The sequence below is a fragment of the Aptenodytes forsteri genome, unplaced genomic scaffold, assembly GCF_000699145.1.
Source record: "Aptenodytes forsteri isolate BGI_AS27 unplaced genomic scaffold, ASM69914v1 Scaffold84, whole genome shotgun sequence".
In the NCBI taxonomy this organism is placed as follows: Eukaryota; Metazoa; Chordata; class Aves; order Sphenisciformes; family Spheniscidae; genus Aptenodytes; species Aptenodytes forsteri.
The window spans coordinates 4,192,929-4,209,488 of NW_008795492.1; the positions used below are offsets into that span (position 1 = coordinate 4,192,929).

Consider the following 16,560-nt stretch of genomic DNA (forward strand, 5'->3'; position numbering starts at 1 on the left):
TTTGTGGGGGGGGGGTGGGGAGGAAAGAGTTTGTTTGGGTTTTTCTCGGTTGTTTTTTTTGTTTGTTTGGTTTTTTTTTTAAAACCAATGAGCAGCCTCCTGTCATCAGGCTTTTTAAATTGCAGGAAAAATAAACAGAATTTTATGTTACACAAATGCCAACATACCATGTAAGTAGATTTTAATTTTGTTAACCACAGTCTATGATTACGCTTCAGTAAAGCACTATCTTTTTATGCTACATGAGGAATTATGTGCTCTGGATCTACTCAGTTTTTCATAGAAGTCAGATTACATGCACTTGAAGGACCTCAGTTTGAAACTTCATAAGCAGCCTTTGCTTACCCTTTCCAGCAATATTTCTTGCAGGGATAGTCACTTTGGACATAAAATATATACTGATCTCCTGACACTGTCCAGTGAAACCTGCAAAGCAATAAATGCCTAACAGAGACTGCATCATTTCCTGTAGGACTGCAAAAAAGTAGATCTACATGAGGCTTCCAAATAAAGGCAAAATGGTGTATCTTAGAAGGGGGAACAAGAACAACCATTTCAAGGAGTGATCAACATTGGAAGTGACTGTTAAAATGAGGGGGCTGTTTGAAAAGGTCTTGAGAATCAAGTTACCTCTATTGTTTTATAACCAAAATGAGGTAGAGTAGGTCAGGTCTAGCATGAAAGCATGTCAGTACCCACCCTTCAGGATTTACTTCTTTAGTCTCCAGCTTGAGGCTTTACCTCACACATAATTTGCACTCAGAACAAACAGCATTACAAGATTCTCTACAAATACTGCACCACAAAAAGGAGGAATGAAGGCGTTCTAATGCAACAAGTTGTCCCAGTATAAACATACCCACTAAATATACTGACCAACATAAACATGTGGTAGCTACATTTGTGAAAGTTATACCGTTAGGCTATTTATATGGCAGCTTCTTCTGCACCAATGAAACAGCCTCCTCAAATTTAGTGGTGTTCAGCCAGAAGAGTGTTATTGCAAAAGCTTTACAATATTAGCATCCTAAATAACTATTTTCAAATATTTCATATTTGGCCCATTGTTACAAATTAACATGAGTATCAGAAAAACATACAAAAGCAAATGTCACCCAGTTCAAAAAAGACGCTTCATGTGGAGATAAACTTATCCACTACGTGAAAGGCTAACAGTTTACATTATAAATTTATGCAAAGTAATACTTCAGTTTAAAAAACCAAAACAACCAACAACATTTTAAATTGTATGTGCTAGGAGAAAAGTCAGACAAGCAGGACATTATTTCACCAGTACTTAAAATCACTGCTGAAAGATGCCAAGTATTTATTAGAAGTCCAGAAAGCTGAAGAGATCATTAGAATTTACACCACAATTTACTTTAACTGGTTTAGTTGAACGATCAAGTGAACTAAAACCATAAAGTTCTACTGTTTTTAATCCAATAACATAGTAACTTAACTTTACAATAAACTACTCTACATCCCTTAGTGCCTAGGCTGAAAATCATGATTTAATACCTGATGGGCTCTGTGCAGCAGAAGGAGTGGATGTTGAGCTTGCAGTCACTGAATCACAGCGCCCTGTACTCCCACTGCCACTGGAAGGTGATGGTGATGAGAGTGGTGAGGGATTGTGCTGATTTATACACTGCGCTACAGCAAAGCCTGCAAAACAGGACAATGAAGTTTAGCTTGAAAGAGTTAACCTACATGAACAAATTGAGAAAGGGTAAGAGCAAATATTGCATCAAAGTGCTGCTAATTTCGTGTAGTGACCCAGAGGATGCACCCTCTCCCGCCTTCACCTTGGAAGCCTGAAAATCTGAATGCATCTTAGTGAAAACATGCTACAAATGCTGATCAACGAACAAGAAAGTGGAGGTTAAGGGATTCAAAACGTTTTAAAACTTAGAGCTTGCACAAACAGTCAAAACATGTCAAAACTCTTCAGTTTTTGATATATTCAATAAATTCATGGGTCACAGATCTTAATGTGATAAGGAAAATGGTTCAGTCAAAAGTGAACAAAACCACTCTCAGATAGAAGGCCTGCACTACATTTTTTTTATTGCAGAGATAACTTCAGAAAATTTTAATCAATCAAATCTAATGCTGGCACTGGATTTGATTCACCTTCTCACAAGTCAAACTTTTTCCAGCCTGAAGACTAGAAAGGTCTATACAGTGTCTGACAGCACTTTTAAAATAAGTCTTCTTCAGGCTTTCAGTCTAATATTTCCTCAAATTCTTTACATTGTAGCATCCTCTTATTTCCTAACATAACCTTGCATTTGTTCCTTTCTCCTTCCTCTGCAACCCCCTGCTTCAGTCTTTGACATGCCTTAAAAAAAAAAATCTTCACTTTAGTTCCTTCCCTCCTCACATACAATGACTTATGCACTTTCTCTTTTAAGATGCAATTTCAGAAAGTTTTGAGGACCTGTGGCACAGGGAAATCCATTGGAAGTATGCAATTTGGGAAAGAAGCGCAAGGAAGGAATTCAAATCCCTGGTTTCTCGAACCCAGCATCTCAGAACTGAATAACCTGAGAATGACGTACTTTGCAATATTTAATTTAATTGATTTAGTCAAGATGAGAAGCCATGAGTACCCAGAATTATGCATTCGTTGCATAAGACTACACTGAATCAGAAAGTAAGCAATAGTTATTCCATATATGTTGTGCAAAATATTTTGTGCAGAAGCATGCTATGAGCCAAAAGACAACTGAAATTTATTCTTTAGGTTACTGGTGAATGTGTTACATTGCCATTCAGTCATATCCTACTAAAATAAGTGCCTACAAAGGTGTCTCCAGTAAGTCCAGCAGCACTGCAAACACATGCTGAACATTTAGTAGAAGTAAACAATTAGTAATTTTTTCTTTTACAGGTGAGAATGATTATATGGTAACTTTGTACAAAACAGATACTACATTAAAAACTTATTTGACATAACTAGCTTGTGTTTATGAACACCCTTATTTTTATATTGCAATGTGTCTGGTTGACACAATTCACTTGTGACAGTCACAGATTAGAAATGCCAAGGCATACACTTGACTGTTATTTCACCTCAACATAAAGAGAAATACAAGAGTATCTTTGGAAGAGTTAGAACACTTTACAACATCAGTCTTGTAAGAATGTAGTTTGTATTTGAGAAGAGAAGCTGGAATATGGAGCAAAAGAAACAAAACAAAAAAAACCCCACTGGGTGTTTCAAAAGCATGTTATTTTAACAATTTTTTTTTCTTTTTCTTAAGTAGTCATGTTCTATTATATCTGACAAATACATTTTTGTTTGTTGTTTAAAACATCTTGTGTTTTCCAGCGATTGTTAAGACTTTCTTAAAGCTTATATTTTCATTTAACAACAAAATGAGTTTATCATTGCTGAGACAAAAGCAAGTAAGCATGCTCTGGCTTTCAGCAGATTTCGGATCAAGAAAGTCAGAGCACTTAACTCTTGCGTCAATCCTCTGCCAGATTATCAGAAAAAAGTTTTTCAATGACACTATAAAACGTCCAGGCTTGACAAAAAGTTTGCTTTTGCACAAAACCCATAGTGTGAAAATACTCCAGTTCTGAAAAACTTCAGAAATTATTTTCACACACTCTGTTGATCCCCATATGTTGAAGACCCCCCACTTTGGGATGACCTGCTAACTCACTTGTGATTAGACTGTTTGAACAAGTCAGGATATCTCCCAATATATAATGCTTTTTATAATTTCTGTTCCCCAGACTCAGGACTCGAACAAGTTGAGCTCCAATTTAGTCGTAAGGCAGTAGAACATCTGCTTTCTAAGTAGGGCATTTGAATTTTGAATCACTGAAACACATTTAGAGAAATCTTGAGTTTTGTGAAATGATTGGCAGCTAGTGATAACAAAATTGCATCTTTTTGTATAATACAGCAAAATTAAGTACTTTCAAGCAGTATGAGATTCAACTTTAAAATGACTCAATCCAAAAGGAAAAAAAAGTTCTGGAAAAAAAACTCTACAGAAAAGTCAATTTGTGAAATAGACGATAAGGAGACAAAAAAAAGCAAAGAGCTCAATTTAGAATTATTCCTTTAATCCCAGTTCCAAGCTAATGTTTTAGCAGTAGCTGTGGCCCTTTTCTGTCTTGCTAGCTCTAAGGTAAATGAAGCAGTGCACAGTATCCCAGCTATTCTTACAAACTGGCAAGAAAATGATCATAACCAAATTGAAGGAGGAACTATGCACAACTCACAGATGTGTTGCATAAATACTGAGTATGTGAAACATGATTTAAACTAAATTTGTAAAGGAAGGCAAAGTATTAAGACACTTCCAGTGAATTTGGAGAAATTGCTATGGATGTATCGCTCACAATGTACCTGGAATACACACCCAGGTATTACTTGTTTCTCTAGGAGTAAATTTTTCCATAAGCCTCGTCCTGGAGTTGTGTTCAGAAACATATCACAATAAGCTTTTCATTGCTTATACTTAGAGTATACTTATACTTAGAGTTCAGCTTTTGCAGACACAAATCACAAAGCAAAAATTGCTCAATAATGAATGCTAATCTTACCTGGAACTTTGTCAACAGATGCAAAAACAGAGCGTTGCACTGTAGGATCACTGCTACCACGCCGTGATTGATCATAAAATCTAAATGGAAGGTGTTGGGCTGTAGCTGCAGAGCCATGTCCAAAACCCATAACTTCAGTTGAAGACTGAACAGGAAGATCCAGGAGAGCTATGTTTAATCACAATTGATAATTTATGTTACTCAAAAATACATAGAAGGAAGAGTAGGTGAAAGTAAAATGGATAGTTTGCTCAGGATCTTAAGACTAAACCAGATTGTTTAACGTAACTTGCCTGCATTTACCTCAATTATGGTTACAATTGCACTGGAAAAAAAAGAGAGACAACATTTCTGGCAACCTTTTCTACCATTGCTATCCACACCACATCCACACTAAGGAAGCCTCAGAATACAGTGGAGGAGAAAAAAAAGCATTACAGTAAGCTCCTTGCATTAAACAAACCATAGGAGCTATTTAAAAAAAAAAAATCTTCTGTTTTTCCCTGTACAAATAAAGTCATTCATTAGTTACAGCTGAACATCGCAGAAAGCCATTTAAAGAGACAATCTGCTTTAAACTGGCAAAAATGCCTTTGCGTTACCATTCAACCTAAAATTTTAATATCGAAATAGACCTGTATTAACCTCAAAGTTGCTTTAATTTTTTTTTAACATGCAGCAAGCCATAAAAGTATGACATATCTATTTTATAAACTCAAAGCATAAAACTTTTTAGTTAGCTTCCTACAGAACCATAAGACACTAAATCTTAAGCCATTTATAATCAGAATAATTCTCTGTGCAACTCAATAATTTTAATACCAGCTATGACTTTGCTTTTCACAACTCCGATTAGTTCATTATTGCTCTTGGACAATCCAAGTAACTGTGATAGCTGGTGTCCTTTTCAATTTGCCCACCTATTTTCCTTCCTGTACTTCAGAATTTCCTCTTCTATACTCATCAATTCATTCAGTTTACTGGTAAGCTTCAACTTATGCTTCACTCACTTAATATTCAAGTAATATTTTAATCACTCTTTGCTATTTACTCAGATTAACTTTCTTTCATCTCTTCGCATGCATTTCCTCCAAACACAGAAATCTAGCTGCTGATACTCCACTTAACATTTTGGATTGCTCATCATCACTACATCCAAGCATTAAGCATTATCATCAACACCATCAGGACACCATCCAACTTGGGACTCAGGCAAGCTGAGCTCCAATTTAGTCCTAAGGCAGTAGAACATCTGCTTTCTAAATAGGGCACTGAATTTTGAATCACTGAACCACATTTAAAGAGAAATGCTGAGTTTTGTGAAATGATTGGCAGCTAGTGGTAACAAGACAGGATTCCTTCTTTTTTATCCTTTCTTTGATGTGTCTATCATTAAATATGAAAACACATATTTTACTCCAATAAAATCTATTGCTTGGAAACTAGACACTGGTTTACAGTTTTCTGTGGCACACCACTTCTTAGATTTTTCTAACATATCCTTATGTTACAAAGTGACTTGCTATGACATACAAGTCTTCTTTCTCAGAATCATGTCAAAATAACCGTTCACCTGCTATTCTCTGCATTTTCATACGCCGAGCTTGGATACGGCCTTTTGCAAGACGTTGTTTTGCAATAATGCAGCGAATGTGATCAGAAAAAATAAATGTAGCTTGAAGGATAGGGAAGGGCTTAGAATGAGGACTTGAGGCAGGCTTATGAATTATTATGTTCAGAGCTCTACTGTCATCCTCCACTCCCGTCACCTGCATATCCTAAAAATAAACAGAAGGCAAGTAGCTAATGAAAATGTTAGCATTTTTAAACTATAGATTAAATATCAACATTGAAAGAAAACCCTAAGAAAGCTTCACTAAAGCTCCTAAAAAACCAGTTTGTGTTAAAAAAAAGGACTATGCAAGTTGTACAACCTTGGATTTAGTTCTTCAGAAATTGGTACTCGTAGAGATTAAGTCAGTTTAAAATTTAATTAAGTTATTTGAGCAGAGTGAATTTTCCGGAAATACAGTGTTGGCTAAGGCAAGAAAGAGACACAAGTGAGAGACACTTCTTAAAGCTTTTGAAATCAATTAGATAAGCACAGATTACTCTGAAGTTACAACCTGTCACCTTCCCTACCTGTGTAAGAAGATCAGAACTCTAGGAGAGTTCATTACTGTGCCACTTAAGGAAAGTGCTTGGGACTCAAATCCTAATTGTATACGATTTCAGTGTTCAAATGAACACAGCCCAAAACATATATTGGGGAAGTTACCTCATTTTTAAGTGTGCTTCTAGTTAGCTATGTAAACTTCTTCAGAAAACCAGAAATAGTTTAAAAGACAGGAACAAGAAAAAAGACTAGTAACAGAAGAAACAAGTAAGCACGGTACAGAGCTTCAATATATAAGCTAATATTGGTATTACTATTTATCCAACATAAACGTAGATTTTCAGCTGAGAAAAAGTAACCACCCAGATTAAAACTTCTCTTACCTGCAGAAGTCCTGCAAACTTAACTACTCCCCAGCCAAGTCTGGCAACATCTGGCTCAACCAAACTCATCTGGTAAATATCCACAGCCAGAAATCTTTGAACTTGACCCCCATCCTTTGTTATGACTGTACATGCAATTAGATCACTGTTATCTGAAGGAAGGAAGGAAGGAAGGAAAAAAGTTAGTTAGCTACTGAAGTTAAGGATTCTGGGTTTTGGTTGTTTTATGTAGCATAAAATGTTAATATATAAAAGTGTAATCATCTTTACAACACATGTATAAAGTTATTCAAGGGTTTGGTTTTTTTAATATGTATTTTGCATTTCCCTATCATATTTATAGTTACACAGAAAGGGCAGGATATATTTTAACAACAGTGGTTCAGCTATCTTACAAGTTATGTATAAGATGTGTATTATGATGCACCTTGCTTTCTCTTACCACCTTCATTACTTTTCAGTATAAAAGGTCACTTCATTTCAGGAGCGAAACTGCAACAGTGTTGATTTCTCTAAGCAGAAGCCTCAGAAAATCTTGTCAAAAGACCACAGATACAGTCCTACACCACTGCAGGCAATTACATCTACCTCATTATAAACGTAGGCTCCATTCTGACACAAGTTACATTTCTACAGGTCTGAAACCCGACTATTCTGAATGTTGGCAGCCTTTCAAATTCAAGACTATATGGACTCTCCAGGTAAACTGTAGCAGGTTTTTGCCAACATTTGTTAAATGCGGTGACATTTTTTCCTTTACCCACCCATTTTATTCATTTATATTGAATAAACATATCCTCTCTTAATCATTACTCTAGGACCCCTCAAACAAGCCCCAAATTATAGATCTCAAGAAGTAAATACACCATTCCCTGATCCTCCTGCATCTCCTCACTGCACCTGTTCCAGTTCAAACCCATCATTCTTGAAGAGTGACTAAACCATCTCCTTTACATCAGCTGAAGCCTACTGAGTGCCCCATAAACTGGCACTGCTGCCTCCTAGCAGACCTTTGCTAATCTTAACTAGAATTGCTTTTTCCTTTGCTTCAAATTGATACTTTCATTCACATACTTAACACACACAGGTCTTTTTCCTCTCTCTCATCTAGTGCAATTTATAGCAAGTAAAAGATTCTATGACCACACATGCTGTCCTACCAAGTTCATAATCTTTGCAATTCTAGATGGTACTCCACATAATTTGATGGATTTAACCAGCTAAGTTGCAGCATTTTAATTATTTCCTGCAATAGTTTTGATTAAGTTTTGGTTTTGGGGTTTTTTTAGGATAGAAACCATCTGACTTGAAAACAACAAATTTTATATTTTGCTTCTACCCGAGCCATAGTTTTTCAACACACTCATTCTCCTCAGCACTCGCATTCTTTTGTATTGCTAAGGCATTGATAGAGTCAGCAGTTTGGAGTTATTTGTTCAAATAGCCTTTCCTAAAATGAGGGTTCAATGCTATAGGCAACAATTGCTGTTAAGATGTACGAGGCTTTTTTTCCCTCCTATTCCATATTCACATACTATTTTTTAGATGTGTCTATATACTGAAATCAGTTTGATAAATGGTATCATTTACAGTAAGGTAAGTACCTTTCAAAAAGGCTGCCTTCTTATTCAGATTTTTTTATATCTATCTGAAGGGAGCTATTCTGACACACAGAATTCAATACATCTCTAATACTTATCGCAATATCTACACACTGAACACTGATGTTAGGTGCTCTTGCATTTGAAAACCCAGCTGTAGCATTTCTCACATTATTTACACAATGCATTAAAAATAATCCAGCAAAAGTTCAACTCTGTGTTCAGTATCTGAATTAAAACAATGTATAAATATTTGACTGTTTCTCCTCTTTAGTTTCTCATGGAAAAAAACCAACCCTAAAAATAAAACTAGAAGAATTAGCTAAATAGATAGGAATGAGGCTGCAGGTTATACAAAACAGTAAAACTTAAATTTACTTATCCAAACATCTAAACAAGTAGTTAACACCATATTTCATACTAGAAACATCTGTGGGATAGATATAATCTACAAGTGGAAGCATACAGCTCTTTGCAGTGGCAGGTCATACAACTAGGGACAACAGCCATAAATTATGGTTTGGGAGGTGGAGGAAATTCTTCTGTGCATAATACAGCACAGCAGGTTACCCAGAAAGATTGTGGAATTTCTATCACCAAAGGTTTTCAAGTTTCAAAAACCCAAAACAAACACTCCTCCCAAAACCAACCTCTTATTCCCCCCAACTGAGAGGTCCCTTCCAACCAACATTTCTATGATTCTACCAATTACCCTTTACCAGCAGGATCCATTCAAAATTGATTGGGTGGTAGGAGAGAAAGGGAGGAAATACAGAACCCTAATACAATTAAAAGAGGATAATTAACGCTAATCCAGTGTGAATTTAGTGTGAGCTTTTGAAATTTGAGAAAACAAGTTTAATCAGTAAATACAACACTGCTAATTTTCCACAATAGATACAGGACATGATTCAGTTACATGAGGATTGATTGCTATCACCTTCTCATATGCCCTAGAAGGCTCAAGAAATCCATACAGGATTGGCAAATATTACTATAGGAGCCTATGGGAGATTTATTCCTTTTTAGAGAAGCTGAAACACCAGGCTGAAAATCATCGGAGATCTAAAAAGGCAATGTATGCTATGTTTAGCCAACAGAATCCTACTCCAATATTATTGTACCAATGACATTCTAGTAATCTGAACAATGAAAGATAACAACATATATTAAAGGCACCAGAAGCTCTATCTAAATTTTTGATCCAAAAGTGTATCTGTATTCGTATATATTTTATACACACACATCTAGAAGTGGTGACAGAGGTATAGATCTAATACATCCCTCCAGAAATTACTTTCTAATACCTAAATTATTCCACCTTTTCATTTATAACTGGAAAGCTTGAAGTTATTATCGATGTTTCTAAGTCATGGGAAAACAAGAATAATGCAAGTGTCATTTATTCTGAACCGGTCTGTGAATTTAGGCATAAAAACATATTTGATTGTTTTGAAATGCATACTGTTATATACATCAGGGAATGAAAAACAGAAGCCTTCTAGTAGACTTGGAATTACAGTTGATAGGAAAGTGAATGTATTTCTACAATGAAATGGCAGACACAATCTCTGAATGTACACAATGGGGTAATAACTCTGCTTTACAGTGGTTTATTACTGTAACACTGTGCCAGCTGAAGTACACACAATTTTAAAGAAGCAGGCAGAAAGCAACTTGAAAGACCACCACAAGAAAAACTGACATGAAAATTAGAAATACCTTTTTTTTTTTTTCTTTAAAGCAAAAAGCTTAATAATTCAACTAACTTAAAGAATACCTGGCAGGCAGGAAGATTTTAATCCACACATAAATAGTACAAACGGATAAGAAATTTAATACAGGGCCAAGTCTAATAGACAAAAGCTACAAATGGCAGCAGTTCCATGGTGAAAACAATTGACTGACAAAACTACACAATTGGTAGTCTGTTCCTTCATGGGACAAAGTTTCTAATCAAGAACTAACGTTTTTCTAGGAATACACTTTGGTTCAAACAGAACTAGCTTCAGGGAAGTTGTATGTAATACACAGGATATATGCAATGGTTTTTTCAAGCCATAGAAACAGAATGAAACAAGAAAATCCCTATGAATATAGCTATTTACTGAGAAGGAATTAATTCTCAAACAGTTGCTACGACTAAACAAGGATGGGCGTACTATATGGCCTATTCTCTATATTGCATAAACTTTTATAGCTGATATCTTTTTTTGAAGCAGTTTCAGTAATAAGCATAAAGTGTTAACTGTTAATGAGCCCTTAAGGCTTTCAACAATTATAGATATGTTTCAAAACAGGACTTTGGAACATTTCTGGTTACTTCTTAACTTGGGACCCTTTATTTATTGCCTCTTTCATTCTTTCAAATCCAATTAGTCCATCAACTTATTTCAGTCGATATGAATTCCTGGAACAGCCCTATTCTTCTCAAGACCTGAAGTAACTGGATTTGGACCCCTCCAAATACGTAATGTGAGGTTGCTGAATTTTGTGGATTATCTATTGTGAGATTCTCAACATATAGGCCACAACACCAAACAGAGTTGTGAGGTTCTCAAATACATGGTTTTGTCCAGTATTTATACAGTTTTTAGTGCAACAGCAAGCAGATTAAAATACTAGGAATTACTGCTGTACAAATTCAACTGCCTGACTACAAAAATGCAGTACTTAAGGTAAAGAACTCAAAGGGCAGAAGTTGTTTTCCAGAGCAGAAAGTTTTAATTTTAGATCTGACAAAAACTTAAAGCATTACTGTAAAAGTTTATCAAAGAACAGAAAGGAAAATTACTCATTTATTAGGTAACTGTTACAGGAATCTTTTGAGTTTATACAGCTGAATGTACCCCATTTACATGACTGTTTCTAGTTCACAGCTGCTGAAGGGTCATAAGCTACAGTCATCCTTTATGAAAAAAACCAGAAGAGAAAGTGTGGTTAAACACATTTCCAGTGAACTGATCCGAGAATACTTACAGCTATGCTATAAAACAGTTACAGATACCCAACCGCATTTAGCTGAAAGAATTTCGAGCCCAGTAAACCTCAGTACTATTGAAATTTGATCTGGGGATTAAAGTGAACCACAGACTGAATGACTCACTGATGTGATACTGCTGCAAAAAAAGTGTAGTGTCATTTCTGAGACTAACAGCAATGCTTAATTTTTCCTCATGCAAAATGAAGCTCGTAACTAGTTTGGACACTACACCTCCAAGACATGGATCCAAGATTTCTCTGGACTTTCTCCAAGAAAAATACAACTTTTAGGAAATACAGCCTAGGAAGGAGAGTTCAAAGACTTCAGCTGCTTGCAGTGAAGATGATTTAAATTAGGTGAAAATATTACATGAACACAGGCAACTATTTGCTTGGAAAGACTGTATTATATGAAGTCTTTACGAATATAACAGCTACTTTAGGAGATGGTCTAAACGTACCCGACCTGCCTCAGGGCTGGATCTTTAATAATTTTATAATTTACAGTCATCACAATTCTAGAAATCATCTGCAGACATTAAAAGCTCTTACAGAAAACTTTCAGCATTTTGTGTGCATAGCTGGCAGTCCAAGATAAGCATTAGACTGCAAATAGTTAATGCACCACCTCCCACTTCACATAAAGAAGTTTTCCCAACAGCATGTAGCCCATTTGGTACGATATTCTGCTTTACTACTTACTATGACAGTCTTTAACTGTGAAGTTCTATGCAATTAAAGTTTTGCACTTTGACGAAATGAGTTTATAGAGAAATATACGATCCTTGACAGAACTATGACATATTCCCCAAATATACTCAGCTTTTACAAAGCCATTTCAAATTTTATGTAAGTCCTGTGAAACAATTATCTGCACCATACTCTCTATCCAGAATGCTTTTGACAACCTACGTTTTGACCATGTTGTTGAACAGTTTAAAATTAGTTCTGAGCCTCTCTGAAAGAGGGCTGTTTATTGTGAAGAGTAACAGAATTACTTTCTCACTATGTCTGCCATCTCTCTTTTTTTCAGTAGAAAGTCAGAATCGCAGTTCACATATTAGTCCCTCCTCTTGGTCAGGGCAGGATGCCACCACCCTTCTTGAGCAGGGGAGCACTGTTCCCATCAGGAACAGCAGAAAAGAGCAAGAATAACTGCTAAGAGTGACTTTAAATCTCTCTTCGTGCAAGAAATACTAACCACTTTAAAAGAAGAATTCTTCTTTAATGAATTTCTCACCACCTGTTTCAGATAAAGAAACAGGTCTCAAAGACAGTTTTAATGCTGAAGACTTTTTATAAAAGACAAACTGTGTCAAGATTTACTGAACAAAAAGGAAGATTCGGGAAAAAGGCAGAGAGGTTTAAGATGACCTTGGAAAGAGGGGAAAAATACAGAACTGTATACACATGAATTGAGAAAGCAAGATAAGTTGAGGAGAAACCCAGGACGCACATTTCAGAATGTAAACCAAAGGACAAGTCATGTTAAAGATGGTTTGGCTTGTGGTTCCCCCACATACTTTTTTCATTAAAAATCTGTCTTTTAAAAATCACTTTAAAAACTCTTATGACAAAGTATGTACAACCATCACTGTGTGGGGAAAAAAAACCAAACCAATAATCAGACTAGGTTTGAGTATACTCAAACAAAAATCTAGTGGAAGAAAGTAGCTAACAAATACGTTTACAATAATAACATTTACCCTAGTAGCCATTGCAGAATTTTGAGAGCACATCTTTTCCCCATTACTGTTCTTGGTAATTTTTTTTCCTCTGAATATGAAGATTTATTTCTATACTCCTCCAAGTAACTGAAAATAAGGGACAACATATTATAAAAGCTAATCACACAAAGGGTACTTCAACCAAGCAGAAGCACGCTTGCTCCTAAAACTTATTTTCCTATAAACACAAGACTACTGATTATCAGGCAGAGGGACTCTGTATTGCAGTGTCATTTTCTTGAATTGTCTTGACATTGTCACGCTGCACTTCTGACAACGTTTTTTTTTTTAAATTATTTAAATACCTTGAGTTTTTTTTTTTTAAACAGATACCAAGTTGTTAAATACAAATCTAGCATTTGCTCCTACCAGGCAGGTGTATTTTAAAAATATTTGAAACCAGTACTTATAAATCTAACAGAGAAAAGATCACTATTCACAAGTAAAACATTAAATAATTAACTATTAGCAAAAAAGCAAAACAGTCCAATCAAGCTCTTTCACATTACCAACAAACAAACTCTTTCACATTACCACCAATAAATATAAGATTTGAACACCATACACACTACAAATGAGTTATGCCGCTAAGTCCAGAAAAAATTTTGCCTCCTGATGATATTCAGGAACTAGTGGATATTGGCATTTAAAAGGAGTATCTGCTGGAAATTCTTATAAAAGATGTGATTTCCTCTCAGATGCTTATCAAGTTTCAAGCATGCTGAACATAACCCATTTTCTTGTACCATGTGTGCTAGTAGTCACCAACTTACTAGTGCAGGCTAGTGAAAAAATTTGTCAGAATGTCATGGAACCTTCAAACTCATGTCAGTGTTTCATGACCATCTGGAAAATGCTCAAGACTAGCGTTTACTAGCACCTATAGTGATGCAGGAAGACAAAACCAGATATGATATTCTCTTCTGCAAAGCATAAACCTAAAATGACTAGCTATTTTTGCTCAAACTGCATTTTTTTTAACATAAGCGTATATGTAATTCTTTCTCATATATATGTGTGTGCACATGTATAAAAAGCATTTAAATAGATGCCTTTAAAAAGATATTTTGGTCTCTTAAATGCATTATAAAAAATATTAGAGAGGTATACAGGAAAATAAGCTGTCATTTCAATTTATCTAAAAACCACATGATTCTGCAGCAAATGAGAACCAGTGAAAGCTTCATTTTCAGCTTGTAATGAGTACCTGGATTTTAACATTGGCATAAAGTTCAGACAGATCAGTTTTCAAATCAATAAATCCAATTCACTGATGTTTGCTTTGCCATTATGAAAACAATGTAAAAAGTTAAACACCTTCTTACAGAAGGCATCTAGTTGTGACATTACAGAGAGAAAAAAATTGAACTATGTTGTTTATTAAGCTGTATATAAATAAACTTCAGCGTCTGAGGGATGACAACATTGAACTGGAAAAGTGCTAGACTGATTATGTTATTTCACTATTACTGTACTCTGACACCAGAGGGAAAGGCTCTGTGCGAGAGAAATCACACTTGCCAAATCTCTCAACTGGTCAGAATCTGTGATGAATTCCTAAATATGACAATCCAGAGAGCATATCAGAAAAACTTCTGGGGAGAAAACTTTCCTGAGAGGAATTATCTGCAGAAGCATGAGGAACGACAAGGACCTTGTTTTACATGTAAGTCTTCGTAACAGGACAGTAGGCTGGGAACAGTTAAATTTTTATCACGAAAAGTATGCTTGTCTTGCTCTGAAATAATCTCTTTTTAAGCCAATACCTCACTTTTGAAGTGAGAAGGAAATGCCACTTAATCACCTCCGAAGAAAGCTTAGCAACTGTACACTCTAAAGCCTCCAAAGCATCTGTTAAACTTGGAAAATCCTGGTATTTCACTCACAGAAGTGTCATTATTTAGGAAATTGGGAATGGAGATCACTCTGTTATACAGCATTAGCCTTCATAGACTAAGCAACTGAAAGACTATGCAGAAGCATTTGCATCAAGAATGCAACAAATCAAGCATCTACCTAGGTGTTCCCACAAAGTACATTTAGTTGAAATTAGAGGACATGTCCCTGGTCATACACCTGCACTACATTTTGGCTTAGTCTCTTTTCCTCAAGTATGACAACATACTTAGGAATGAGATAGACAAACCCCAAACATCAGTACTTTGGAAAGAAAACTAAACAAAAATCCCTTTTAGCATACTCAACGTAGTCTTGAAAGTAAGTTATTGTTGTGGTTTAACCCCAGTTGGCAAGTAAGTACCACAGCCGCTTGCTCACCCCCCCCCCCCCACCCCCCCAGTGGGATGGGGGAGAGACTCGGAAGAGCAAAAGTAAGAAAACTCGTGCATTGAAATAACAGTTTAATACTTGAAGTAATAAGGGGGGAGGGGGGAGGGCGGGAAGAGATTTCTTTTGATTTCTTTTCACCCACAGTGAAATCTCTTACTAAACTGTAGAAGGAAGCTTTCATTTGCCTAGGCAGTTTATGTTCAAATTAAATGCTACTTATGCAAATACACTGAACTAAGTTTCATTTTCCTGACCATAGTGTACAGTTTATGTTCACTGAGCAGACCTGCAAAGTACCTCGATAAGGACTCAAAAGACAACCTGGGGCCTGGGCAACTCACTCTAGTTGACGCCATTTTGAGCAGGGGGGTTAGACTAGATGATCTAGTCTAGAGATGATGATCTAGATGATTTAGACTAGAGATGCCGGGGGAGGGGAACCTCAATCCATCCCACTCCTACCAGTTTGATGCCAGAGCCAGCAATAGATGCCCAGAGCCTAGGAGGAACACAGGACAGCAGGAGAGCGCCTGAAGAGCAGCACAAAGGAACTCCAGCCAGAGAGACAGCTTCATCAGGGGCCCAACTTAAATGCCTCTATGCAAATGCACGTAGCACAGGGAATAAACAAGAGGAGTTAGAGATGCGCGCATGCCTGCAAGGCTACGACCTTACTGGCATCACGGAGACGTGGTGGGATGGCTCCTATGACTGGAGTGTTGGGGTGGAGGGATACAGGCTCTTTAGGAAGGACAGGCAGGGGAGATGAGGAGGGGGTGTTGCCCCCTATGTCAGTGACCAGCTGGAGTACATGGAGCTCTGCCTGGGGCTGGATGAGGAGCTGACGGGTCAGAATTAAAGGGAAGGCAGGGACAGGTGACATTACAGTGAGG

At 36.4% G+C, this 16,560-nt stretch overlaps 1 protein-coding gene across 1 annotated transcript in view; it reads right to left on the reverse strand.

Moving 5' to 3' along the window:
* CLEC16A (C-type lectin domain family 16 member A) overlaps nt 1-16,560 on the reverse strand; it is a 79,056-nt gene that overhangs the window by 15,231 nt on the left and 47,265 nt on the right. The window contains 4 exon segments of the mRNA XM_019472675.1: nt 1,522-1,668; nt 4,570-4,737; nt 6,143-6,347; nt 7,069-7,220. Coding sequence (XP_019328220.1) covers nt 1,522-1,668; nt 4,570-4,737; nt 6,143-6,347; nt 7,069-7,220 — 672 coding nt within the window.